A 27,908-nucleotide genomic window follows, 5' to 3' on the forward strand; every position below is an offset into this window, starting at 1 on the left:
GCCAGTGACAACATTGGCAAGCAATGTTCATAGCAACGGGCAGTGAGGATGAAATAACAATTGTCAAAAAAAAGAAAAAATCAATAATAATAAAATTATAAATAATAATAAAAATTTTAAATTATTTTTAAGCGGTTCCTAACAGCAAGGGAGCTTAAAAAAAGACTGTGAATAGTAATAAACTAGACTGCTTTTTGATCCAACTATACTTCAAAATCCAATTAAACCGGACCAGGTTTTCAACCCACTTCAGGCCGCTTTTGAGCCCATCGCAGACGAGAAAACCCAGCCGGACCTGATCACGTGAGACTCAGGCGACGAGTCTCGTGCGTATCGAAAGTTCAATATGCTGACCGCCGACCCCTCTCTTTCTCCCTCCGACAAAAGTGCATAACCGCACTTCCCGTCGCCACACCCTTTCCTACTCATTTCGGTCGACGTGTGTGCATCGTCGCCACGCCATTCCCTGTTCGAAGACCCTCTGTTCTCTTCTCCTCCATCTCGGCGCCCTAATCGCATGTTCGTCTTCGTCAAACCTTTGCACCCATTGGTTTCTTCGAGCTTGTTTCATTGGTTTCGATCTTTCTGTCAGTTGGAGATGGCGGGGCACAGGTCGAGTTTGCCCTTGCGGCTGCAGCAGATTCTCTCCGGCGGGAGGGCCATGTGGCCGGAGCTTAAATTGGAGCATGATGCTGTGAGTTTTATGACTGATTAATCTCTAGCATGTTTCTCTCTTCATTTTCATCTTGTCGAGAATTTCTCTGTAAGATTACGCTTGGCATGCGTGACTGCATTGGGTACATTGTTCGGGTGGTTGATTGCTTGAAACTGGTCGTGAACTGTACTTGATGCTTGCGCTTGGAATCTTGGGTTCTTGATTGATTGGCTTTGAAGTCATGTTTTTGTCATGGAATTTGATGTTTTCTTGTCCTGATTAATGAGTGTTCACCTTTTTATGTTTTTGTTCTTGTTTGACTTAGGTTTTAGATTTTAGTTTGTTATCATAATAAAATAATTTTTTTATAATTTAAAAAAGACTACCTTTAATTTCTGAATAGCTTTTGGGATGAGAAAAGACAGAACAAAGAGAACAAGGGAAAGTCGAAAGACAAGTGGACTAAATACCATGGCTTCAGTGATCATGGTGACCTTGATTGTGGATTGATAAGTCCATTTAAAATAGACAATGACCAGTCCACTGCTGTTGCATATAATATCCATTTTCTTGCCAGCATGCTGCTATTTCTGAATTTCATTATGCTGTTGATTAATAGGCACATTATGTTGGAGGAGAAGTTAGTGATGATGGTAAATTATTTGAAACATTGGCTTGTTACAAAAACGCAAGCATTGACATTAAACTTCAATTTTGAAATGCCTAGTTCAGTTGCTTTTTCATCAGCAGTAAAATACATAAAATGGAGTTTCAAATATTTTCCTTGATGAAAGAATTGAGATACACACTAGTGCTTTAATTTACACTTACTTAAATTGGAGAGGAATTTGTAAGATGCCTTGAGATTAAGCTTGATTATGGATTCCACACTTATAATGATTTTAATGTCTATTGCACAAATTTTTCAGAAGGACCTGTTATATTGGCAGAAAAATTTCAATTGTTTAAACTTTCTATCATTTGGGAAAGTGATATCCAATATGTGAATCTAAGAGAAAGAAAGAATTGCAACATTGGGAAATTTGTGGACTTCTGTAGGGAGAACAGTTTCAGAGAAACTAGAGGAGTAAGAACAGTTCTCAGTTTTTCTATTTCATTTGATGTAGTAGGTTTCGACGTAGTAAGAAACCTGTGGAGTAAGAATAGTTCTCAGTTTTTCTTTTATGTTTGATGTTGCTAAGATCTGGGATTGGCTATATGCAGCAAAGAAATTGTATACTGTTATATCAGATGTAGTAGGTTTCAAGTTTGGTAGTAAATGAATGCAATTGCCATCACATTGGGGGTATCTGTGGATTGAATCACATGTTTCAATATTCTCTGTTTTCTCCAAAATTGTTGCATGAGGCATAGATGAGATAATAATTATTAACAAATTGTAAATCAAGTGTTATGGAGCATTGAAGACCAGGCAGAAGACATTGTTGTATGTCATGTTCAAATGATACAGTAATTTTCCTTTTTCTTTGTTATAGTTTGCAGTTATTATAATGTATAAAATTATATGTGGTTCATAATGATTCATGTAGTATAGGCTTATGAAATAGAAACAGTAAAATTCCCTTATCTTCATCATCATTATCATCACCAACATCAACATCTCAACTATGTGAACACAGAATGCTCTTCTTTTGCTTCTTCCTACTAGTAATGACAAAATTGATTTTTTTTTCCAAACAAGTGAAATTTATTTTAATTCCAGATGAATTTTTTGCTCTTTAAAATGCATCACTATTTGGAAATATAAAGAAAAATTAAGTTTTTGTCCTCAAAATATTTATTCATCATTCCTCCTTCAAGATTTCTTCTTGAGCAGCCATCTGATTCAGAGACCACCTCACAAAACACACGTGTAAATGCTTCTGCTGCTGGACCTTTGGCAGCTGAACATAGCAAATATTTCAAATAGAAGGATTCTAGCAGGAAGCTTGCTACAGATGTGAATGATGAGGGTAATACATTTGATCTTCTCCACAGCCTTCCAGAAGCAGAACTTCGAATATTATGTTTTCATTGCTTGCACATGAAGGGTACGTTTGTGAAATGTCAGATTTTTTCTTGCTAGTTACTAAAACCACGATGTTGAGGGAGTCAGATATCTTTTGTATCCCAGTCAAGCTGATTAAATTTGGTTTATTTCCATCTCTACTTTTATATCTGAATATCCAACATTTTGGCTATACAAATATATCATAAAATTATTTGACTTGCCTATATCAACAAAAGGAAAGTTATTTGTTTGCTTTTCTCTGTGTTGTATGATATCTCTTTCTTGTTCTTCCTTCTCCTTCTGCATTTCTTTCTACAAGTTCGAATCCAAAAAAATGTAATTGGTATGTATGAACTAGTTCCTTTACATTGACATCTAAATTTGACTATGTTCTAATTTAAAATCATCTTGTTGATTCATATCTGTTTTCAATTAAAACAAATGCAGTTTCAGTATTTGGTATCCTTTTAATATCTATTATGAATTTTGTATCTACTGATAGAAAATGGACTGGATTTGGTTACTTCAGTATCTGATTTGCGTGAAATTCAATCTTACCCTTTTATTAGTTTTCTTTTGATTACTACTTTTTCAAATTTTAAGCATTCAATTGTGTGGATGTCTTTCTTTAAATCTGTTGATCCATCTTGTTGATGGTATGCTTATAATATCTATTTGGATCAAGGTTTGTAATTTCGTATACTAGTATTGTATTGGTCAGTGCTTAAACCAATTTGAACCAGTCCATACCGGTGTATCAAGTGTTAGGACATGTTTATGTTTCAGAAAAAACCTGAAAAACCTAAAAAATAATAATAAGAAAAACTGCTTAGTATGCCTGTACCATCCTATATCTTACAATACAAGTCCTATATCGGACACAATATTGGGTTTAGCCTGGCCCGAGACCTTCTGAGTACTAGTAAGTAGTTGGACCAACAAATACTGCTGCTGGTACTTTATCGTAAACCTTGATTTGGATATACCATCAATGATTGGACCACCAAATAGCTCTCTACAAGGCTTTTTAAGTTTTCAATAAGAGCCATATATTTTAAATTTGAGCAATCCAATTAATTACAAGGGTCTAAGTACATTTCAGTGCTGGTAAGTTCACTTGAACTTTTCATGTGCATTGGCCATTAATATTGCAATGAATATCCTCTAAACACTTCAACATGATAAGTTCACAATAACATGCTTGGTCATAAATAAAAGGTATCTCTTTTTCATATATGCATGTCCTCTGCCCTCCATTGTTTTCTTACTTTTGACACTTTGTGCTTTTCCTCAGATTGTCCAGTAATGTATATGTTGAGTGATTTAAAAAGCGCTAGGCGTCAAAAGGCGCCAAGGTCCAAAAACGCCCGAGGCGTTAGGCGCTCGCCCGAGCGAAGCGAGGCGTTAAAATATAAAAATATATAATATAATTAATAAATATAATTATTTAAATTTTTAAATAAAAATATGCTATTAAATTAAGAAAATCTAAGATACAAAATCACAATGTCACATTAACAAAAAGTTTCAAAATTCAAAACATTAAAATTTTACATCAAAGTCATTCATCATAATCAATATTATCGTCATTTTCACATAAATCATCTTCATTGATTTCGTCTCTTCCTCTTGTTCTTCGATTCCTTCCTCTTCGTCAAGATATGTTTCATTCTCTGTGTCTTCAACAATAGCAGGAGCCAAGCTTGATGCTTTTGCACTTATTTTTCTCTTTGACATCTGTCTTGTATATGTTTGTAATTCTCCAATACCTGAAGCTCTTGCCACATCTCCCCACGTCAATCTATCATCTTCAAATACAAGCTCGTCTTCAGCATCTTGCAAGTTAGCACCCATTTCTCCTACTAACCACTCATTTGAATCATCAATATCTTGCAATGAGATTGAATCAAATCTATTTTTCAAATCATGACGAGTCTTCAAAGCTTGATTATACTTTATGTAAACAAGATCGTGCAATCGTTGATGTTCTAACCGATTTCTTCTCTTCGAGTGAATCTGTCATGTCATATAATTTAAAAATATATTAATACATATATCTAAATAAATAAATAAATTAAAATAAAAATATTTAGTAATACTTACATGCTCAAAGACACTCCAGTTTTGCTCACAACCCGAAGCACTACATGTCAAACTAAGTACTTTGATAGCAAATTTCTGTAAGTTCGGGGTGGAATTTCCAAATAGACCCCACCATTCAGCTGCAAAATTTATGTTATTATTAGCAATAACATAGTAACATAATATATATAAAATTAATTATATCAAATTATTAATACCTGGAGAGGTAGTTGTCCTGGATCGAACGGCAATTGGAATTCCAAAAAGACCTTCAGCATTTTTATATAAAGATAATTCATGAATAATCTTATCTTGAACCTCAATGCTGGGAACTAATCTTGCAACACACTGATATAACCCACCCAAAACTTCTGCATCAAATCCAACAGATTTAATCTTATAAAAGAATTCAGGGTTCTAATAATATCCTGCTGCATGTAAGGGACGATGAAGTTGACAATTCCATCTTTCGTCAATGATTGTAAAAATTTTCTCATATTTTTCTTCATTTTCATTAAAAGATCTTTTAATCGTCTCCTTTGTTCTATCCATAGCCTCATAAATATATCCCATTGTAGGCTTATTTTCATTATCCACCAACCGAAGGACTCGAAAAAGAGGGCTCATTACCTTTAATATATAAACTACATGATTCCAAAAGGATGGCATTAAGATGATATCAGCAGCCCTCTTGCCATTTGCTTCTTTTGCCCATTTACTTGTCACCCATTTCTCAGAGGTAAACATATTTCTCAAAGTATGTTTTTGACGATGCACGCTCTGTAATGTCAAGAATGAAGTAGCAAATCGGGTAACACCATGTCTCACTAATTCTTTATTCCCTGTAAATTCTCTCATCATATTCAAAGCCCCAATGTAATTATAAAGAAATCCAACAACAAAAATTGCCCTTTCTAAGATTTTCTTGATTTCTAAGATCTTTCCAATATCTTCCAACATTAAATCAATACAATGTGCTGCACATGGAGTCCAATACAAGTGTTGTCTTTTTTATTCAAGCAATTTACCTGAGACAAAGAATAACAAAAATGATAAGACTTAAGAGTTTAACACACTTAATTGAAGATAAAATAATTAACAAAATCAAAAGATGAATATTACCAGCTAAAACATAGTTGCTTCTATTGTCGGTTATGATTTGAACGATATTTTGTTCTCCAATTTCTTCCACGAATTTGTCAAGTAAATCATATATCTTGTCTCCAGATTTTACAAAAGATGAAGCATCTATTGACTTTACAAACATAGTCCCTAAAGAACAATTAACCATAAAATTAATTATACTTCTGCGCCTCTTGTCAGTCCAAACATCTGACATAATAGAGCAACCATGAGTTGCCCATGATTCTTTATGACCCTTTAGTAAGTCATTTGTATAATTCAACTCTTTTTGCAGCAATGGAACTCGCATCTCATAATAACTTGGAGGTTTTAATCCTGCACCATATCTTCCAATAGCTTCAATCATATCCTTAAAACTGTCTAAACGAGTTGTACTAAGGGGAAGACCAGCTTGATAGAAGAAGCGAGCAATGTGCTGAATTGTTCTTCCTCTTATTTCTTTATCGCAAGCATCACTTATATTTGTTTGTCTCAATTTTGAGCCTCCTGCTTGCCCTTGTTGTTTCTGGGATCCTTGAAGCATATATAGATCCATCGGTCCTTTTCTACCTTTCTTAGTACTCATAACTTCTTTTCCCTTTTTGTCGTATACTCTTTTTTCACTTAGGTTAATACTCGTAGAATAATTTTCTTCTTCTTCCCTGAGATGTTCAACATTGTCTTCTGGTAAATTCCCATAAGATTCATTCTTTTGTGTCTTCTTTTCATTCATATAATTCAGCAACTCTTCTTTTACCTCGGGTGGACATTTTTTGCAAGCTACTGCATTCTTGAAATTTCCTACTATATTTTGTTTTGCACGAAAAATACCACCTCTGGTAGTCTTATCGCAGAATATGCAAGTCACTGCATTAGGATCTTTCGGATCCTTCAAATAATTATACTTCCATGCAGGATCTTTTTTTTATACCATTGGAGACTTTATTGAGTTGCTCTCTATACTTGCCATTTTTGTTGGAACCTAACAATAATTTCAAATAAATAAAAATTAATAACATTAAAATCAAAATAATATATTATTAATCTATTAACAGAAAATTAATCATTTCAAAATTCAATATTAAGAGTATACTGAGTTGGAGAAACGAGGAAGCAGCTCGAGCGGCAGTAGCGGCGAGCGGCGGCAGCGGCGAGCGGCGGCAGCGGCAGCAGCAGCGGCGAGCGACGGCAGCGGCAGCAGCAGCGGCGAGCAACGGCAGCGGGAAAGAGAAAGGGAGCGGAAGGCGCGAGCAGCGGGAAGGCTCGCAGGAGGCGAGAGGGCTCGCGGGAGGCGCGAGCAGTGACAGCGGCAGCGAGCGACGAGATCGCGATCGGGATCGGGATCAGGATCGAGAGCGGCAGCAGGTTAGTGTTGGGTTAGGGTTAGGGTTAGGGTTGGGGTTATATCGGTTTAGTTGGTTCGATTGAACCAACTAACAACCGAACTAGGACCGAACCAGACCTAAAATTCTGGTTCGGTCGCCTTGGTTTACCTAGGCGCTCGCCCGAAGCGCCCAGCGCTTGGGCTCGGGCGAGCGCCCAAGCGGCGCCTGTTTGAAGTGCGTCGCCTGGGACATTAGCGAGGTGCTCGGGCCTCGCCTCGCCTCGCCCGAGCGCCTAGGCGAGCGCCCGAGCACCTTTTGCAATCACTCTAAAATCATGATATCGAGGCTTTTGATCTTGATTGCTACAAGAACCTAAAATCGATACTTAAGGTATGCTTTCTTGTTATGCATCTTCTTGTTTAACCATTAAGAAGTTAAAGTATATTTTGAAAGATCATAAATTAATATTTTATATTTTACGTAAGATTAGAAAGAGCTTTAAGAATAAGGAATTCTTAGTTTAAAATATATTTTAGATGATTTCAAATAAGATCAGATAAAGTTGTAGAGATTAGAGACTCTTGTATTTTACATCTATAAATAGATAGCATCCACATGTAGATCAATAAAAATCCGCAAGTATTTAAGTCAAGTCTAAGAGTCATTGAAGATGTGTAAGTATTTTTCTTTTTAAGAAGTTCAATAAAGTTTTTTCTTTTCCGCCTTGGTTTCTTTTCTTCTATTTGGTTTGATCTTGGGCTAGTAGTACCTTATTACTACTATTTGAGAAAGGGTTGCACTTGCATGTGATCCTCCCTTTCCTCACATGGTATGAGAGCCACAAGGGTGGTAATATATATTTTCGAGATCTCCTTAGTGAAGAAAACTTTTTTTTACTATGGAATATTATAATCGACTTGGTGGATTTGGTATTGAACTTCTTAACCAATTTAACTACAAGATCTGGAAGACTTGTTTGGAGTCTTATCTTATAGGAAAATATTTATAGGATATAGTTGGTGGCAATGCAACAACAACACCAGATGCTACAAATGGAGACGCTATGGAGAGATGGACTTTAAATATAAAGGCTGAATTTGTATTAAAAAGATCTATTTCTCATGATCATTTTGAACACATTATTCATTGAAAATTAACTTCAGATATTTGGATCACTTTTGATATATTGCTCAACAAAAAGAATATGGCTTGACTACAATATTTAAAAAATGATTTGGCAAATACTATCTAAGGTGATTTATCAATTTCTCAATACTTTTTAAAAATTAAAATTTATGTTCAGAGATATCACTCTTAGATCCAAATGAGTCAATTTTTGATACATAAATGAAACGTCATATTATTCATAATCTTCGAAAAGAATATATTCCTTATGTTACATTTATTCAAGGTTAGTTCAACAATCATCCTCAGTAGAGTTGAAAAATCTTATTGTTTCTCAGAAATCCCTAGCTCGTCAAATGACGGGAGCTTTTGTTTCAGGAGGAGATGGAGATACCCTTTTATTAAAATTTTAATTTTATTTAAATTGGGAGAGATGGTTGAGTGGACTAAAGCGACGGATTACTAATCCGTTGTATGAGTTATTTATACTGAGGGTTCGAATCCCTCTCTCTCCATCCGTTCTGATTACTTGATATTTTCAATTTCGAAGGAATTTTGATTCTTTTATTTTTTATAGGTAAAGTGAATATATGGAATAGATAAAATAATAAGAAAAAATTAGAAAAATAAAGAAAACTAAAAAAAAAATTATTCCTCACGTCCAAGATTACATCCCGGATCTAATAATAATGATAAAGAGAAAAAGGATGAGGTTAATAGCAAGCAAGAGTCGTTTTTAAATAATGGTATAAATTGAAAGAAGATCAAGTGCTATAGGTGTGGCAAGTTAGGTCATATTAAGAAAAAGTAGTGTGAAGATTAAAGAAGGAAATATTGCAAATAAAGAAGATTGTCCTAATGTTACCGATGAAGAAGGGCCAAATGCTTTATGGCTAAAACTATCGAGGCCATAATATCTATTAATTTTGAAAATGATTGGATTGTTGATTCAGGATGTGATCATCATGTCACTGATGATGATACCAAATTCATCAATCTTCATTAATATGAAGGTAATGATACAATTATCATGACAAATAACACTGTTTACTAAGTGGAAAAGGAAGACATTGTCATAATCTTTTCACAATGATCACAATGATCCTATTACATTGAAGAGTATGTACTATGTTCCAAGTATGAAGACAAATCTTTTCTCTATTGTAAAATGCAGTTGATACTAAAAATTATATTATTTTTAGTCCTAACAAAGTCAAGTTTCTTTACAATATAAAAGAATTAAATGTAAATATAGTACATACCGATAAAAGGGTCAAGGATTTATATATTTTGTTAGCATCAATCTTTTATGTTGGTCAAATGAGCACAAATGATGATGCATCAATCTGGCATGCTAGACTTGGTCATACAAAATTTTCTTAAATTGAAGATTATGATGCAAAAAAGTTTAGTGAGTGGTCTTCTTAATCTTAAGAGTGTCAATATGGCAAAGTACACATGCAATTTTTTGATAGATCACTTTCAAGAAGTAAATTTCCTTTGGAGTTTATTTATAGTGATCTAATTGGCCCTACTCAAACATCATCTTATTCATATTTTCGTTATATGTTTCTCTTTATTGATAATTTTATAAAGTTCACTTAGGTCTATTTTGTGAATGAAAAATCAAAAGTTTTTTTAAAATTTCAAAAATTCAAATTAATAGTTGAAAGTGCTCTTGAAAGAAAGATTAAAAGATTACGCACTGATAATGCGGAGAATTCACTTTTGATATATTTTTCTCTTTTTGCAAAGAGTATGGTATCAAAAGAGAACTTATATGTGCAAATACATAGCAACAAAATAGTGTAACTGAACGAAAGATATGACATCTCGCAAGACTTGTAAATGTTAGCTTCATGCAAAGAATTTACCTAAAACTTTATAGGCAGAAGTTATAGTATGTGCAACTTATGTTATTAATCAAACTCCTCTTAGTCCAATCAGTCTGAAGTCTCCATATGAGCTTATATTTAGTGAGAAACCAAATATTAAACATTTCAAAGTATTTGATTCTCTGTGCTATGTTCATATACCTGACTCAAAGAAAAGCAAGCTTGATGTAAAGGCTAAAAAATACATCTTTATTGGCTATAATAAAAGGAAGAAATGTTGGAAATACATGGATCCACAACTCATAGGTATGTCTTATCTCGAGATGTTATGTTTAATGAAGTTTCTCATTACTATCCTTCACAAGTAATTTCTTTTAAAAATATCAATCACAATAATGAAAGTGATATATGTTCAAACCTGTGATTGAGATTCCTTTATCATCTAATGCTCCAGTGGATTTTGGCTCATCTTCTTCCTCATCTGTATCTACTCTTATTATTTCTTCATCACCAATGATGGAGCAAAGCGATAGGGGGAGTAATGATGTTCATGAGGAGAAAATTTTAATATTGAGAAGATAAAAAAGAATAATTGTCAAACCAGCATTATAGAGATGAAGACAATATAGATATATTTCATTATTACTTTTCTAAACTAATTGATGATCTTGTTCTTACTTGTTTTAATGAAGCCAAAGGTGTTAAGGCAAGTGGGATTCGAAGAAAAGTTTAAGTTGATGGCATGCATGATTCTACTTTTGCTCATGGATAGATTTGCAAGTCATAGGTACCCTACGAGCCAATCACATGAGTGATAGCATGTGTGATATGACATGCACTCTTTTTATTTATTATATTATTTGATATTTATCACTTTATCTTATATGCTACATATATTGTGATGTCCATGGATTTGTGCAATGAGAATTTGATCGTGGTAAGATCATAATAATGAAACCAATTCGCCTTTAGACATAGACCCTAAATAATCCCGGTCATAGGTCACTCGAGAGGAATATCGAGATGACCAAATAAACTGATATGTTGTATACCCATCCATATGATGGAGGTGGTTGGTCTCATAGTTGCTCGTGTGGGGACACTAGGGATACTGCGCAAGTGCTCATTGGAGAATGAGTTCACTGATTGATTCACTCACGAAATACTAGATGGTTGATAATACCTTATTGTCAAACAGTGATTCTGTCATCCCAAGAGTGTATCTAGTCCTTAGACTTATGACACCAAGGATATTTTATATGAGTACTCCACTCTCTGATATTGGACTTATAGACTTGAAAGTTTCAGATCTAGTATAGTCGGTCATTGAGAGTGGCAACCAACCTTACAAGGATTATTGAGTGTTGATAGAGGATCATATACTCTCGGTATCATGAGAGAAAAATTCCATGTATTCTTGCTCAAGAATATCCCTAGCCAGGGCCATTCGGATTTGAGAGAGAAAGAGTTCTCTAGGAGAATTCGATTCGAGCGAGACTCAATTAGAAACCGTTTAAACTTGATATCACCATGCCCGGTATATGATCTATGGGATGTTAAATGAATGAATAACTATAAATACGTGGTAACTAAGGATAGAAAAGTCTAATAAATTGGATTCCCCTGTATTGTCTAGGGGCTGCGACGTAGTTGCCTAATACGTCCGTAGTCGATGAGTCGAGTGAATTATTATAAAGATAATGATTCATTAAGCCAAAAGAAGTTATGACAGATATGACTTACGGCTAGCTCGATATTGGACCTAGAGGGTCACACATATATGGTAGGTGTTGCGACGAGTAAAGGTTCGGATACAAGATATCCATTGGAGCCCCTATCTTATTGGATATCCAATAAGCCCTTGAATTATTAGATTCTATGGATGAGATCCAATAAGAGCTAATGAGAGATTATTTAGTAGAGACCTACTAATCTAAGATACTTGGGTAGTTGGATAAAGATCTAGTACCCAATAGGGTAGGATCCATTAGGGTTAAATTGATAAGGGGCCTCTATAAATAGGAGGGAACTAAAGGGTCAAATGCTAGACCCTTTTTGGTTGTCACCTTTGTTGAATCTCGGATTTTGATGATGAAACAAATTGATAGTATTTATCTTATCTGCGTTTTGAGTGACGCAGAAAGCTTCGATCAAGGAGAGACAATTAAAGCAGGAAGAATCATGTTGGGTTGGAGTAGAACATATTAGAAGATTGGATGTCACGCCAAAAGATCGGTCGACGTATTGACAGAAGGCTTCGGGCCATGGGTTCGGGCATTAGGCCAAAAAGAGTGAAAATTACGCTAAGGAAATCGGAGCTACGGAGGTCAACTGGCCGATTAAGCAATAGGCCACAAGAGAAGATGATGCGTCGAAGAATTGGATGAAGCATCGATGAACCAATAGCATACCAGACAATATTTGATTCAAGCTTTGTAATAATTGTCTAGATCGAAGTAGGTTTTAAGTGTGTAGGATTAACTATGATAGCGGTCAAGGCATAAAGCAAAATAAAGTCCCGGAGTCAAGAATAAGATTTTGTTGGGAGTTCGAGAGTTCGTCGGAAGTTTAGATGTTCGTTGGAAGTTCTGTCGGAATTGATCGAGAAGTTCAGGAGCTTACCAAAGAAGCTCGTCGGAACTCACCAAAATGATCGTCGTGAAGTCCAAGAGCTTGTCGGGAGTCCGTTGGAATACTGCCGAGAGATCATCGAAAGTTCGTTGGAAGCTCGCCGAAAGAAACCTAGACTTATCAGACTTATTTAGCTTCGTATATGCCTTAAAATTCGTAGTTAGTACATAATTAGGTTGGAATTAGGCTAACTCAATTAGGGGCCAATTGGACCCAAGTTTGGGCTGTGTTGGGCTAAGTGAAAAGGCCCAAACAGTGGCCCAATAGATGGAACCGTCATAGCACAGTCTCCAAGATTGTGTCAAGCAGTGGTACCATTGGTTTGGGCGGTGGTACCGTCTAGACATAGTCTCCAAGAGACTGTCAGGTAGTGGTACCGCTAGTTTGGGCGGTGGTATCACCCAAACACTGTCTCCTAGGCGGTGGTACCGCTAGACTAGGCGGTGGTACCGCCTAGTGTCAGTGCTGCAGGCGGTGGTACTGCCCAGCACAGGCGGTGGTACCGCCCAGCACAAGCGGTGGTATCGCTAGGACTCGGAAAACCAGGGATGAGACACTTTAAGGCTCCAAGTTTAAATCTACTTGAGGTCTATAAATACCCCTCTCATCCCTGGTTAACAAACACAAGAATTGAGATCAAAAAGGAAGAAAAACGTTGTTGTAATCTTGTGAGAACTCCTTTAAAAGCTCTAAGTGTTAGTGCAGTTTAAGAGAGGAGTAAGTGGGGGTGTAAAGGTTTTCTCCTAAACTCCTGAAAAAGGAGAAGAAGGGTGTAAAAGGGTAATTGATCTTCGCCTATTGAAGGAAGATCGTTAGTGAATGTTGGTGGCCTCGACGAAAAAGGAATCGGTGGAGTGGATATAGGTCACAACGACCGAATCACTATAAAACTCGGTTTGCATTTACTTTAAGATATTTACTTTCATTGCAAACTACCTTACTTGCTTTACCTTCTCATTACATTCTTCTGTATGCTTTTAAGTTAAACTCACTTTGTCGAAATGATTTTATCGAATGAGATTTTTGACTCGACATGTTTTTATCGACATGATTTTTGACTCTTAGTGTCGATTGGATCCTAACAGTTGGTATCAAAGCCACGTTCTTTCTCGTTTGGTTTAATAACCAAGAGAAATATCTCTTTTCGACTTTCAAGAGGGTCACTCTATCATTCGTCCTCCTATGTTTAATGGGACGGACTACACATATTGGAAAACTCGAATGAGAGTTTTCTTGATTTCTTTAGATTTCAATATATGGAATATCATTGAAAATAGTTTTTAAAAGTCTTTTAATCCAATGAGTAAATGAAATAATTTGTAGAAGAAAACTTTTTCCTTGAATGTTAGAGCTATCAATGCTCTATTTTGTACCTTAGACAAAAATGAATTTAATCGTGTTTCTATTTGCGAAACTGTTTTCGATATTTAGCACTCTTGAAACCACACACGAAGGCACTAGTAGAATAAAAGATTCTAAGATAAATATTTTTATGTGTGATTTTGAATTATTTCGTATAAAACCAAACGAAACCATTGGAGACATGTACACCCGTTTTACAGATGTCGTCAATGGTTTAAAAGCACTTGGTAAAAGTTTTTCGAATCTTGAACTTGTTAATAAAGTTTTATGATCTCTTTCTAAAAATTGGGATTCGAAAGTAACGACAATACAAGAATCAAAGGACTTGAACCATTTTCTAATTGAAGGACTTATCGGGGTCTTTAATGACCTATGAAATGAGTTGTGTTGAACATGATGAACATAAGAACCACCTTCCAAAGAACAAGAAGGATTTGACACTTCGAATAATAGAATACTAATTGAGTGATGACTCAAGTGATGATGACGAAGAACTTGAACTTCTCACAATAAAGCTTAAAAAATTCTTAAAACAAGAATCAAAGAATAATTTTTTTTTAAAAAAGAACACAACTACTTGCTATGAACGCAAAAAGTCGGGTCACTCCAAAGATGATTAAATAAAACTGAAGAAGAAATTGCCAAAGGAAGAATCGAAAGCATCCGAAGACGAGGAGCAAACCAACAAAGATGAGCTTGCCTTTCACAATGAGGTATATAACTCACCCGAAATGTATTTACCTTATTTTGAAATAACTTGATGCTTTTCATGAGTTAGTTTTTAAGAAATAAAAAATTATAAAAAGAAAATATCATGCTTCTTTTTTTAGTTATTTTAAAAATTTTGAGCATGACAATTGCATATTAACTCCTAGTACTAAGTATGAAAATTTAGATTTACTTAAAAAGAAAAATACATTACTACAACAAACAAAATGATTTTGATTGAAAATGCCTTATGTTTAATGAAATCATGCTTGATGTTTTAATGACATAATGATGTAAGACGTAATGAAAATATTAAAAGATTTTATATCATATTTGATGATTTTATATTATGCATGATGATTTGAAGTAATGATTTGAAATCATATGTTTTGGAATTATGTGTTACACTTTTTGATCTTGATGATTTTTGTGATAAATCTTGCTCTTTCCGTTTTAAACGATGATGCATGTTTTGATTTGGCATAAAAAAACTTGGGCATCCTTGTAAGAAATCAAACCAAATAAATTGAAACAACTAAAAAGGAAATGCATTTTAAAAATTTCTCTATCTCTATCTTATCGGTTTTTCAATAAGAAATTAATAAATTTATTTATGTTATGAATCTTGTGAACCATGAAAGTGATTTTGATTATTTGAATTTAATGGGTTTTATCGAAATCATGATATTGATTTCTCGAGATTTATAACTTGAAATCGTTTATAAATCAAGATCTCTTATGTGTTTTTGTATCATTCCTTCTTATTGAGATTTATCTAAATAAATCGAATTGATCTTTCATCTTTCATGTCATGATTTTCTTATGGTTACCTTTGTATTTATGTGATGCTTAGAGCATTAACGTAAGAAGGAAATGAATTGCACCATTATAAAATTTTCCTCTTCGTCTTTCTTATTTATAATAAAAAAATGGGAGAAAAAAATCGCTAGCATCTCAATATATCAATAAATCTATTTATATTTTTTATCAATGTCTTAAAAATAATTTTGATGATTTGACGATTTGAATGAGTCTTATCTATAATATAATCTTGAATTCTCGGAATCAAAACTTGATATTTTCTTTATGTAAATCAAGATCCCTCACATTTTATTCTCGAATGATTTCTTACATTTTATTAAAGAAAATATTTATCAAAATGAATCATGTCTTTTGGTATTCATATGATCTTATCTTTCATGATATGATTTTTACTATGTAAGTATATCTTATCACCAAATTTTTTTGATATCTTCCATGTGATGACTTGAATATTTATATCTTTATGTTATTCCACTCATTTTGCCTGTGACAAAATGGGAGAAAATAAAATGATGAATATTTGGTACCAACAATCATGAAGTGATAAATGCTTTAAAATGTTGATTTAATGTTTGGTATCATGAATGCTTTAGTTTCATGGGAGAAATGATGAATGTTTGGTATCATGATCAAAATATTGATTTAATGCATGAAGTGATAAATGTTTAAAAATTTTAATGTCTTAACATCATGAATGTTATGCCCAAAATGATGTATTATAAATGCTTGAATATCATGTTTGATATATCCATAGTGATGATTGATTTATTTTTGGTATCATGCATTAAGTAAGGATAAAATATAAGGTTTTGAAATTGTGCATGTTTTAATTTGAAACTATAATGATGCACAAACATATTGAATTAAGAATGATAATTTATCTTTGTCATACTTTAAAAATTATTATAAAGAAAAAAAAAATTACAAAATTGTTTTCTTCCCTCCTTTTTAACAATGACAAAGGGGGAGATAAAATCTGCTAGCTTGCATAATGATATATATAAGAAAAAGCTAAAACTTTTTAGCTTGCATATCGCAAAGAGAGGCAAACTTGTTAGCTTACTCACCTCAAAAGAGAAGCAAGAAGTGATATCTTGTAAATATCAAGAGAAGCAATGTTTCCTAGGTTACACATTTCAAGAAGATACAAAAATATGCTATCTTGTACATTTCAAAAATTACTAGCTGAAGATACAAAATTTGGAAACTTGCACATTGCAAAAGGAAGAAAAACTTGCTAGCTTGCGCACTTCAAGAAAATACAAAAACAAGCTATCTTGCACTTCTCAAAAGAGAAGAAAGAAACTCACTAGCTTCAATGTTCTAAAGTGATGAAAAATTTGTTAAGTAGTTAAGCTTTCGTATCTCTAAAACTTGATAGTTGCACTTCTCCTTTTTGTTGATGACAAAGGAGGAGAAGATATGATGATATGAGAATCATACATGATAGGATGTAATATACTTTGATTTTTTTTTATGACATGATGATTTGAAATATTTATGATGATTCATACAAAACTTATGATAATGATGCATGCAATGCAATGATATACATATAATTTGTTGCTTGGACTCATAATGATTTCATGATTAAATTTGCTTTTATTTGAATTCAATATGAATTCAAGAGTTCTATCAATATGGCATATTGAAAGGAGGAGTTAAGGTTAACTCCATCATCAATTGGTTGTCATCATAAAAAAGGGGGAGATTGTTGAATCTCGGATTTTGATGATGAAAATAATTGATAGTGTTTATCTAATATGTGTTTTGAGTGATGTAGGAAGCTTCGATCTGGGAGAGACAATTAAAGCAGGAAGAATCATGTTGGGCCGGAGTAGAACATGTCAAAAGATTGGATGTTGCGTCGAAAGATCGGTCGACATATCGACAGAAGGTTTCGGGCCATGGGTTCGGGCATCATGCTAAGAAGAGCAGAAATTGTGCCAAGGAAATCGGAGTTGCAGAGGTCAACTTGCCGATTAGGCAATAGGCCGCAAGAGAGGATGATGCGCCGAATAATCGGACGAAGCGTCGATGAACCAATAACATGCCGAACAACATTTGATTCAAGCTTTGTAATAATTGTCTAGATCGAAGTGGGTTTTAAGTGTGTAGGATTAACTACGATAGCGATCAAGGCATAAAGCAAAATAAAGTCCCGGAGTCAAGAATGAGATTTCGTTGGGAATTCGAGAGTTCGTCAGAAATCCGGATGTTCGTCGGAAGTTCTATCGGAATTGACCGAGAAGTCCAGGAGCTTGTTAAAGAAACTCATCAAAACTCACCAAGAAGATCGTCGTGAAGTCCAGGAGCTTGTCGGGACTTCGTTGGAATACTGCCGAGAGATTGTCGGAAGTTTGCCGGAAGATCATCGGAAGCTCGCCGGAAGAAACCTAGACTTACCAGACTTATTTAGCTTAGTGTATGCCTTAAAATTCGTAATTAGCACATAATTGGGTTGGAACTAGGTCAACTTAATTAGGGGCCAATTGGGCCCAAGTTTGGACTGTGTTGGGCTAAGTGAAAATGCCCAAACAGTGACCCAACAAGTGGAATCAACGTGGCACAGTCTCCAAGACTATCAAGCGATGGTACCGTCGGTCTGGGCGATGGTATTACCTAAACATAGTCTCCGAGAGACTATTAGGCGGTGGTACCGCCCAAACATAGTCTCCTAGGCAGTGGTATCGCCTAGTGTCAGTACTATAGGTGGTGGTACCATCAGGACCCGGAAAACCCAGGATAAGATACTTTTAGGCTCCAAGTTTGAATCCACTTGAGGCCTATAAATACCCCTCTCATCCTTGGTTAACAAACACAAGAATTGAGAGCAAAAAGGAAGAAAAACGTTATTGTAATCTTGTGAGAACTCCTCTAAAAGCTTCAAGTGTTAGTGCAGTTTAAGAGAGGAGTAAGTGGGGGCGTAAAGGTTGTCTCCTAAACCTATGAAACGGAGAAGAAGGGTAGTTGATCTTCGCTCATTGGAGGAAGATCGTTAGTGGATATCAGTGGCCTCGACAGAAGAGGAATCGATGGAGTGGATATAGGTCATGACGATCGAACCACTATAAAACCCGGTTTGCATTTACTTTAAGCTCTTTACTTTCATTGCAAACTGCCTTACTTCCTTTACCTTCTTATTACATTCTTCCGTATGCTTTTAATTTAAACTCACTTTGTCGAAACGATTTTATCGAATGAGATTTTTGACTCGACATATTTTTATCCGCTGCACTAATTCACCCTCCCCCTCTTAGTGCCGACTCGATCCTAACATCCTCTTATTCTTCCTCTCTTCCTCATCCTGTAGCTCCTATTTAGGGCATGTGGATAGCAAGAAGGGTTAGTCCTTTCTTGATTACGTGGTGCGTGCAACGAGAAGATTGGAGCAGCGATTTGAGGAGCATCTTCGTAGCCCTTGTCGTGTGGATCATTGTTAGAGAAGAAGACAATTGACCTCTTTTACCCTCTCCCATAGATCTACAGGAATTTAAGGATATACGATCTCTTTAGGTAACATAATTTTCGCATAGTTTTTCAGTTTCGCGAGTTTTTACGCACCATTCTTCGCACGACGATAAGAGACTAATTTTCTGTGGAAATGTGAGAATTTTTCTTTTTGTTCTTCCACCACACATATGATGTCGCTCTAGATTTTTCAATAGTGGTATCAAAGCTAGGTTGTTCATACAAAAGATTGGCTTTTAAACTATATATGTTGTGTTCAATCGTATAGAATTGTTTTTGTGTCATTGCTATGATTTTTGTCATAGTTTTAAGATCTGGACTATATATCTTCTCCTTACTAAAGGTGTTTTAGATCAATGTTTTATCGCTAAAATTGTTGTTGTAGAACAGGGGAGAAAAGGCAGCAATTGTTGCTGCCTTATAATTTGGTCGAAGGCTGCTTGTAGCATTAGCCTAAAGCATAGCTTGTTGCTCTCGGCTTGGCCAAAAGCAATAAGGTTGAGAGCAGCGAGGGTGCTCTCGACCTACAAGATTGGTAGCCCCAACAGCCAGGTTTCTTGGCTATAAGGGGCGCCCCTGGCAGCTAGGGTTTCCTAGCCACCAAGGAGACCCTAGCAGCCAGGATTCCTAGCCGCATGGGGCAAGTAGGCATGGCCGCCCAGGCTGTCCTTCAACCAGGAAACTAGGACTCCTTGGTGGCTAGGGTTTCGTAGCCACACAAGATAGCCATATTGTCACGACCTTAGCTGGTTTTGCCTAAGGTGTGCGGCACCCTCGCGCGTCCGTCCGCAAAGGTCAGCCTCCCCGAAGCCTCCCATTGTCCCTTAGGACCAACAAAAGAGAGAACGGGTTAAAAAGAACGCCTCAATCGGGATCCCCAAGCAAACATGTCCGAAAAACACTTCATAGACAATGCAAATTACAAACAGACTTTACAAGCTCTGAACAGTTGCACAACAAAGGGTAAAATGGTCCATTACAGACCGAAAAGCTCTCGCACGTGTCCACATGACACAACCTTTATTTACAAGCCTAAAGAGGCCACCAACCCAACTAAAATGGGACTTATAAGCCTTCGGCCGCCCCTCTACCTGTTGTACAAGGCATGAACATGCCAAAAGACAACGGACAGACATAAGCATTACATCCAACATCTTGTTTAGAAGTTTGTCCGTTACATTCTCCCCCACTTATCCCTTCGACGTCCTCGTCGAAGCCTTTGTGAACACTGCAACTCTTCGCCTTTGCTGAGTCTTCAATCTTCTGCTCCAGCTGCAATGCGCCTCCTGGCTCCCAGCTGCTCTCCGCTGCTATTTCTGAGTAGTCGAACCTTTGATCCGCCATGCTGCTTCAACTCGCCAATGACTCTGACTCTGGTGTGGGGTTGGCTGAGTTGTATTGATCCTCGTTGATTCCTGCGGATCCACCAAATGAAGGAAAAGACCATCCTTACTGCGCCAGTCTCTCAAAATTTCCCCATACTGCTTGAACTGGGTGGATGCTTGTTGGAGCTTTAACGAGCATCGCCTCGCAAACTTCCGAAGTTTTGGGTCCTTCCTCCACAAAATCTGCTCATTGACTCTTCTTTCAGTTAGTTGTCACATCCAAGTAGGTTCGCATCACTTCCGCTTTCGATTGGCATTTCGTAGGGAAATGAGGCGGACAATCTACTCTTAATAGCACTGATCACCGTTGGTGAGGATTTGACAACTATTGTCTTCCATTATCTTCGAAGGGTCTTTGAACTTGTGCAGCGCTCCTCTGCTGGATAGATAAGAGAATTGGGGTACTCAGTTTCGCCCATTCTCTTAAGAGTTGAGAAGGCAAAAGTTACTTGACTTCGCCCACCTCCTCGAGGTTGTACTTCATGCATCGAGCTGGTTACTGGCCTTCGCCTGCTCTTTGCTCACACTTCTGAAGCACTTGAAGTGTTTGCACTCCTTGCATTGAGTTAGCTACTGTGATTCACCTTCTCAATGCCATTGAACTTCTGGAATGCAAGAAGTTTTCACCCCAACTTGGAGTAATTCTCTGATAGATGAGGTCGCCTCTGGGATTGTACCGTCTTCTCCATCAACCCTGCCGCCTACTCCACTGAGTAGTAAAGGTACAACACCGTGTACTGCTTGCTTCGTTCCTTGGTCGTGCACCCTTGCATGACCTGAAGTCCTTCACTTACGGCTATCTTGATGAGAAACTTGTTGACACCGGTCTTACGAAGTTTCTTGGCCTCTGCCCTTCAGCCTTGTCTCGGTACTTGGAGATTGCCTCTGCATGCTCCACCTCCTCGGCCCCTTTCACGACCAAGCGCTCTCCCTCCATGAGAGCAAGGGATCAATGACTTGCACGGAAGTCCCGCCTCTACGGTACCATGGCGCTGCCATGCCCATGGCCCTACTATCTGTCGCCTCGCCTCTGTATCCCTTTTCTTCACAATCAGTAGAGATGTCTCCGTGGTACTCCTTTGAGTCCACCTCCATTCTAACTGATGCTTGATTTTGGGTAGCTAAGTCCCTCTGGACTCGTCGTCGCTTCCTCGCCCCTTTCGACCCCCTGCTTCAACACCACTTTGTTCTCCAAGCAGTCCGTTTGGTCGATGGAAAGACAGACTACAACTCCCATGCATGGCCTCTGCCATCACGTTGTAGAGTTTGCAGCGATTATGTTCTCCTTAGCTTCCTTGGTAGCAACGTTCGCTTACTCGACCTTGTCCTCTGACTTGTCGGGCTCCCTTAAGCGAATATGAGCTCTGGAGCAGTCCAACTCTCCAGCTGCTTCGATCATACCTCTGCATGATCAAGTCCCTCCCATGGAACTCACTGGTACTTGCATTCGAACTCTTCCCTTGGTGGAACCCAGCCCCCATATGCTGATGACCAAGGTTTTCATCCGATGCAAAATTCGGTGCACGCCCGGAAGACCCGCCTCTGCGGTACCATGGCCTTCACTCCTTGAATCCATAGCCCTTCTTGCCGTCGTGTTGTTCACCAAAGCGGAGCTCCCAGTAGCTCCTGATCATACCTCCATATGATCTCATCCCTCACGGGACGGATTGTGTGTATCGCATTGCCACGAACTGTTCCACCACGATCCGCTGCACCATGTCGCCTCCTGGTGACATCTCCATTGCATTCTGATCCTTGTGGAATAAACTCGAATTGTGAACCCTCCATGTGTGGCCTCTGCCAATACCTCGCAGGGTCCCTTCCACCTTCGAATTTGTTCGCTCCTTCGGCAATCGACCTTCATCCACCCACTCTTGGGTCACACCTAGATGAAGCACCGCTCTAGGACAGTCCGTCGCCTAGTAGCTCCCGAAGTCCACCGACTCCACTGTAGTTTGTGCACCATTGTCTGGATCCTGGGCCTCTGCCCCTACCAGCACAATCTCCGCTGCGCACTGCTTCCTTCACAGCAACTCAAATGGTAACCCTGTGGCATATTCTTCAAGAGTACCCGCCTCTGCGTCCTCTTGCCCCGTGCTAAGGCCTTCTGAACCCAACTTCGCCTCCGCAAATTGAGTCGCCTTAGTTCCTCCATCAAATGCTCCTCCGAGATAAGGTGCATGTGCCCCGAAGCTCCCTTCGTCTTTGGCACCATGCAAGATGAGTCCGCTCCGTCAGAATGAAGGACCCATGGAACAACATGATCCTACCCTTGCCTCTGCAAGAGTTCATGTCTTTGACCTCTGTCTAAGGAAAGCACTGTGCTTCTGCTCCATGTTCCAACTTCTCTGTTGGCTCCCTTCATGCGGCTTGGGTACTTTGCCAAGTTACACCCAAGTTGCTCCGCTCCTCGTTTTTGCATTGAGTCGATGGTGGCCCTCGCGCCCTCCATTCCACGGGTCAGCCCTCCCTTGAGTCCGATCTCCATATCGACTCTAAGTGTGCCTTCATTTAAGTTGCTTCAGGTTGCTCCCCCACTTGATCTCGCAATGCATCCACCAATGCATTCTCTCGAGCGAGATCAAGCGACAACTCCTCGCCGCTTGCTCGGTCCATCGAGCTTCGTGAAGTTGTTGTTTGTGAGGTACTCCTCCTCAACATGTGAAGTCCGTCTCACATGATTCTCCCTCTGGAGTGCCGAGACTTATCCCTCCTGGATAACTGTCCCGTTGGAGCAACATCTCTCTTCGTTTCGGAGACCACCATCCCCTTGGACTACTCCGATCTGCTGAACAAACTGTGCATTGTTCTGCCTCCTGCAGACGCACTTGCTAGATTGCACCTCCACGTCAATACAACCACCGCTGCACCCCTCAAGGCCTAGCAACATGCTGAACTCGTTGCACATTTCAGCCTCCTCCGGACGTATCCTTCGCCTGCCGAAGAGAAAGTTTCAATGCTCCATGGCGCCGAGTCTCGGTCGCCTTGGGATGGCCACGAACATTCCATCGTCCGCATACAAGCCCATGCATGAGTACCAAATTCTTCGAGTTAGCAATTCCCCTCACCTCTGTGAGCTTTGCATAACTCTTTTGGTCGTTGAGCAACTCATTCCACCTTGGATGGTCTCATTCTTGCCAAGCTCCTCGCTTGCCTAGAGCACCATCAAGTATAGTTGTCAACGTTGAGTCGTAGCTCAAACTCAACCATCCCAACCTTTGTGCGCTCCAAATTCAACCAAGCTTGCCTGTTCTCGTGGTGCCTCTTGCGCGAAGGGTTGGCCATTCCTCTGAATGCCAATCTCGGATGCTCGCTCCTCTGAGCGACTCTTTTCCCTACATCTCCATGCCCGTTTTCCCTCAAACGGTCGCGCGTGTGCTGACTGCCCTCAACGCAGCCCCGCTAGGTCCCCCACGTTTGCATGTCAAGTGTTTCTATGAGTGCTTGTCCCGCTCTGATACCATAATGTCACGACCTTAGCTGGTTTTGCCTAAGGCGTGCGGCACCCTCGCGCGTCCGTCCACAAAGGTCAGCCTCCCCGAAGCCTCCCATTGTCCCTTAGGACCAACAAAAGAGAGAACGGGTTAAAAAGAACGCCTCAATCGGGATCCCCAAGCAAACATGTCCGAAAAACACTTCATAGACAATGTAAATTACAAACAGACTTTACAAGCTCTGAACAGTTGCACAACAAAGGGTAAAATGGTCCATTACAGACCGAAAAGCTCTCGCACGTGTCCACATGACACAACCTTTATTTACAAGCCTAAAGAGGCCACCAACCCAACTAAAATGGGACTTATAAGCCTTCGACCGCCCCTCTACCTGCTGTACAAGGCATGAACATGCCAAAAGACAACGGACAGACATAAGCATTACATCCAACATCTTGTTTAGAAGTTTGTCCGTTACAATATGGCATAGGATTCCTAACCGCAGGGGAGTCCTTAGTGGCTAAGGTTACCTAGCCACATAAGGGACCACTTGCCATGTGAGGGCACCCTATGGTAGGATTCCCAAAATACTATAAAATAATTAATTAAATAGTTTAATTAATTATTATTATCTAGTAATCCTATATGGTGAAGTGTACATATGATGGATGTGTGATGTGGACGAATGATCATAGACCGTGTGATGTGATGTATGTGTGTATTGTGATTGTTATTATTATTGGGGCATTCGAGCCTCTATTTTTTCTCATTGGAGAATGAGTTCACTGATTGATCCACTCATAGAATGCTGGATGATTGATGATACCTCATTATCAAATAGCGATTTCATCATCCCAATGGTGTATCTGGTCCTTAGACTTGAGACACCAAGGATATTCTATATGAATACTCCACTCTCTAATACTGAACTTATAGACTTGGAAGTTTCAAATCTAACATAGTCGATCATCGGGAGTGGTAGCCAATCTTACGAGGACTATTGAGTGTCGATAGAGGATCATCCACTCTCAGTATCATGAGAGAAATATCTCATGTATTCTTGCTTAGGCAAACCCTAGCTAGGGTCATTCGGATTGAGAGAGAAAAAGAGTTCTTCGGGAGAATCCGATTAGAGCGATACTCGAGTAGAAATCATTTGGGCCTAATAGCACCATATCTGGTGTACGATCTCTGGAATATTAGATGGATGAGGGACTATATACATAATAACTGAGGACAGACAAGTCCAATGGATTAGATTCCTCTATATCATTTGGGGATTACGACGTAATGGCCTGAACATCTGTAGTCGATGAGTCGAGTGAATTATTATAGAGATAATTATTATAAAGATAATAATTCATTGAGCCAGAATGAGTTCGGACAAGTATGACTCATGGCCAGCTCGATATTGGGCCTAGAGGGTTACACACATATAGTAGGTGTTGCGACAAGTAAAGGTTCAGATATGAGATATCCGCTGGAGCCCCTATCTTATTGAATATCTAATAAGCCATCGAATTATTGAATTTTATGGATGAGATCTAATAAGAGTCAATAAAAGATTATTGGGTAGAGACCCACTAATCTAATAGATTTAAGTAGTTGGATGAAGATCTAGTACCTAATAGGGTATGATCCATTTGGGTTAAGTTGACCGAGGGCCTCTATAAATAGGAGGGAACTAAATGGTCATAGACTAGACTCCTTTTAGCTGTCACCTCCTATTCTCCTCTCTCCCTCTCCTCCTCAACCTACGGCCTCTATTTAGGGGTGTGTGGACAGTAAGAAGGGTTGGCCCCTTTTTTATTATGTGGTGCGCGTAGCAAAAAGATTGGAGCAGCGATTTGTGGAGTGTTTTCGCAACCCCTACTATGTAGATTACCGCTAGAGAGGAGGATAGTTGACCTCCTTCATCCTCTTCCATAGATTTGCAGGAATTCAGGGATATATGATCTCCCTAGGTAACACAATTTTCGTATACGCATAGTTTTTGGGTTTTGTAGGTTTTTGTGCATCAATTTCACACGACGACAAGAGACTATTTCTTTTGTGAAAATCTAGGAATTTTTGTTTTTGTTCTTCCGTTGCACATGTGATGTCATCTCAGATTTCCCAATAAAATTTAGGCCTTTACTATATTAAAGATTCAAATCATTGCCTATTAGTCTTCGTGAGGAGTTTAGTACTATTTCTTATTTGCACAAGCCTATTCTTAAATTTGATCAGATGTTATGCCTTTTGCACGAAGTCTAGTTAGAGATTTTAGTGGTCCTCTATCTAGTAAGTTTGGAGGCTCTAGGTCAAGAGGTATTCTAGATGGTCTTAGAAGTTTTTGGATGGAGCAACTTGATTCAGTTAAATTTTCGAGCAGTATAAGAAAGGATCTAGATGGTAACATTCACATGCACCCTGGAGAACACTTTGGTCCAGGTCGTATTTCTATAGATGATCCTATACTTGGAGGTAGTTATGGGCGTGGCCTTGCAAATTAAACCGAGACATATCTCTAAAAGTATACATTAAGGGGGGAGTGTTAAAAAGTTAAAGTATATTTTAAAAAATCATAAATTAGTATTTTATATCTTAAATGAGATTAGAAAGAGTTTTAGGGATAAAAAATTCTTATTTTAAAATATATTTTAGAAGATTTCAAATAAGATTAGATAGAGTTGTAGAGATTAGAGACTCTTATATTTTACATCTATAAATAGGTGGCATCTGCATGTAGATAAAAAAAAGCCTCAAGTATTTTCAAATCAAGTCTAAGAGTTGTTAAAGATCGGTGTAAGTGTTTTCCTTTTGAGAAGTTTAATAAAGTTTTTCCTTTTCTGCGTAGGTTTTTTCTTTTTTTATTTGATTTGATCTTAGACTAATATTACTATTTGAGAAAGTTTTTCCCTCACATTAACTACTACAGTATCTTCTTTTTTTTCTTTTTCTCTCTCTGTTGTGCAGTTTTGTTTTGAATGCATAATTACTTTCCCTAAAATTTTCAGAATGATGTACGTGATGTTTTGGACCTTACTCTCAGCATGGATACAGATGAAGAGAAGCTGATATTACATGAGAGGGCAGAGGTAGTAGTCGCTACTATTTTTCCTTCACGAAATTAGGTAGTATATTACTAGGTCCAGTATAATAATTGTGTATAAAAAATTGACATTTATTTCTGAGTATTGATATATTTGCACAAGGTTCGAAGTCACAACAGACCTTCACTTGTATTTTTGACTTGCATGACATGGTGTCTTGATGCACTTGAGAATATGTATCATGGTCATTTTCACAGTGCATGTCCTGTTTTGCAGGTAGATGATTTTGAGTTGATACCTTGTGGGAGAAATATTACGGTTGGTGGGGAAAATAAACATGAATATGTGACTCATGTAGCAGAGAATTGGCGAACGACTGCAATTAGGCCTCAGATTAATGCATTTATGGAAAGTTTCAGTGAGTGAATTCCTCGGGATCTGTTATCTATATTCAATGATAAGGAGTTGGAACTATTAATAAGTGGACTTGCAGACATTGATTGCGAGTGAATCTATTCTTCTTGTGTGTAGGAATAAATGTGCATGGAAAGCTGCTATTGTTTTTTTGTCTTACAGACTCACTACGTTCCACCTCCAATCAGTGGATGATTTACGAGCAAACACCGAGTGTTTTGGCTACAACAATGCATCCTCCATCATCCAATGGTTCTGGGAAGTTGTTCAGGGTTTCAGCGAGGAGGATAGTAGAGTTTGATTCCTGCAATTTGTCTCTGGCACCTCCAAGGTATCTTTCTTTATCTGAAGCCTCCAGCTTTCCGTAGTAGATCTATGCCATAAACTTGATCTTATCTGGAGCTGTGAAGTATATTGATTCGTCGAAATAACTGGGTTTCATCCATTTAGAGATAAAATCCTTGGCTTTTCTTAACTCGGTTCTCTTTGTC

The 27,908-nt window shown here is 38.0% G+C and overlaps 1 protein-coding gene and 1 non-coding gene across 4 annotated transcripts; both read left to right on the forward strand.

The window, feature by feature from the left end:
* The first annotated feature begins 379 nt into the window (after positions 1-379).
* On the forward strand, positions 380-27,908 carry LOC108953621 (uncharacterized). Of its 3 annotated transcripts, XM_018830265.2 has the most exons (5): positions 380-519; positions 593-694; positions 26,968-27,048; positions 27,280-27,421; positions 27,535-27,908. In XM_018830265.2, exons 2-5 carry the CDS (start codon positions 599-601, stop codon positions 27,783-27,785), a joined length of 570 nt encoding a protein of 189 aa, XP_018685810.2. In that variant the 5' UTR covers positions 380-519; positions 593-598; the 3' UTR covers positions 27,786-27,908. The 3 variants fall into 3 exon arrangements, 2 of the variants coding, with proteins under 2 accessions (XP_018685810.2, XP_064975253.1); XM_065119181.1 differs by having other exon boundaries at positions 401-694; XR_010488966.1 differs by lacking the exons at positions 26,968-27,048; positions 27,280-27,421; positions 27,535-27,908 and adding an exon at positions 1,585-2,461.
* On the forward strand, positions 8,748-8,835 carry TRNAS-ACU (transfer RNA serine (anticodon ACU)). The gene has a single exon. It is a non-coding gene; the product is annotated as a tRNA-Ser (tRNA).

Source organism: Musa acuminata, chromosome BXJ2-8 (assembly GCF_036884655.1).
Source record: "Musa acuminata AAA Group cultivar baxijiao chromosome BXJ2-8, Cavendish_Baxijiao_AAA, whole genome shotgun sequence".
In the NCBI taxonomy this organism is placed as follows: domain Eukaryota; kingdom Viridiplantae; phylum Streptophyta; class Magnoliopsida; order Zingiberales; family Musaceae; genus Musa; species Musa acuminata.

Bases quoted from the DNA above. Each gene is read 5' to 3' on its own strand.
- LOC108953621 (XM_065119181.1), top strand. From the start codon at position 518: ATGTTCGTCTTCGTCAAACCTTTGCACCCATTGGTTTCTTCGAGCTTG. The intron at 27,049-27,279 runs GTAGTAGTCGCT...CCTGTTTTGCAG, and splicing joins TATTACATGAGAGGGCAGAG to GTAGATGATTTTGAGTTGAT. The intron at 27,422-27,534 runs GTGAGTGAATTC...TCTTGTGTGTAG, and splicing joins TGCATTTATGGAAAGTTTCA to GAATAAATGTGCATGGAAAG.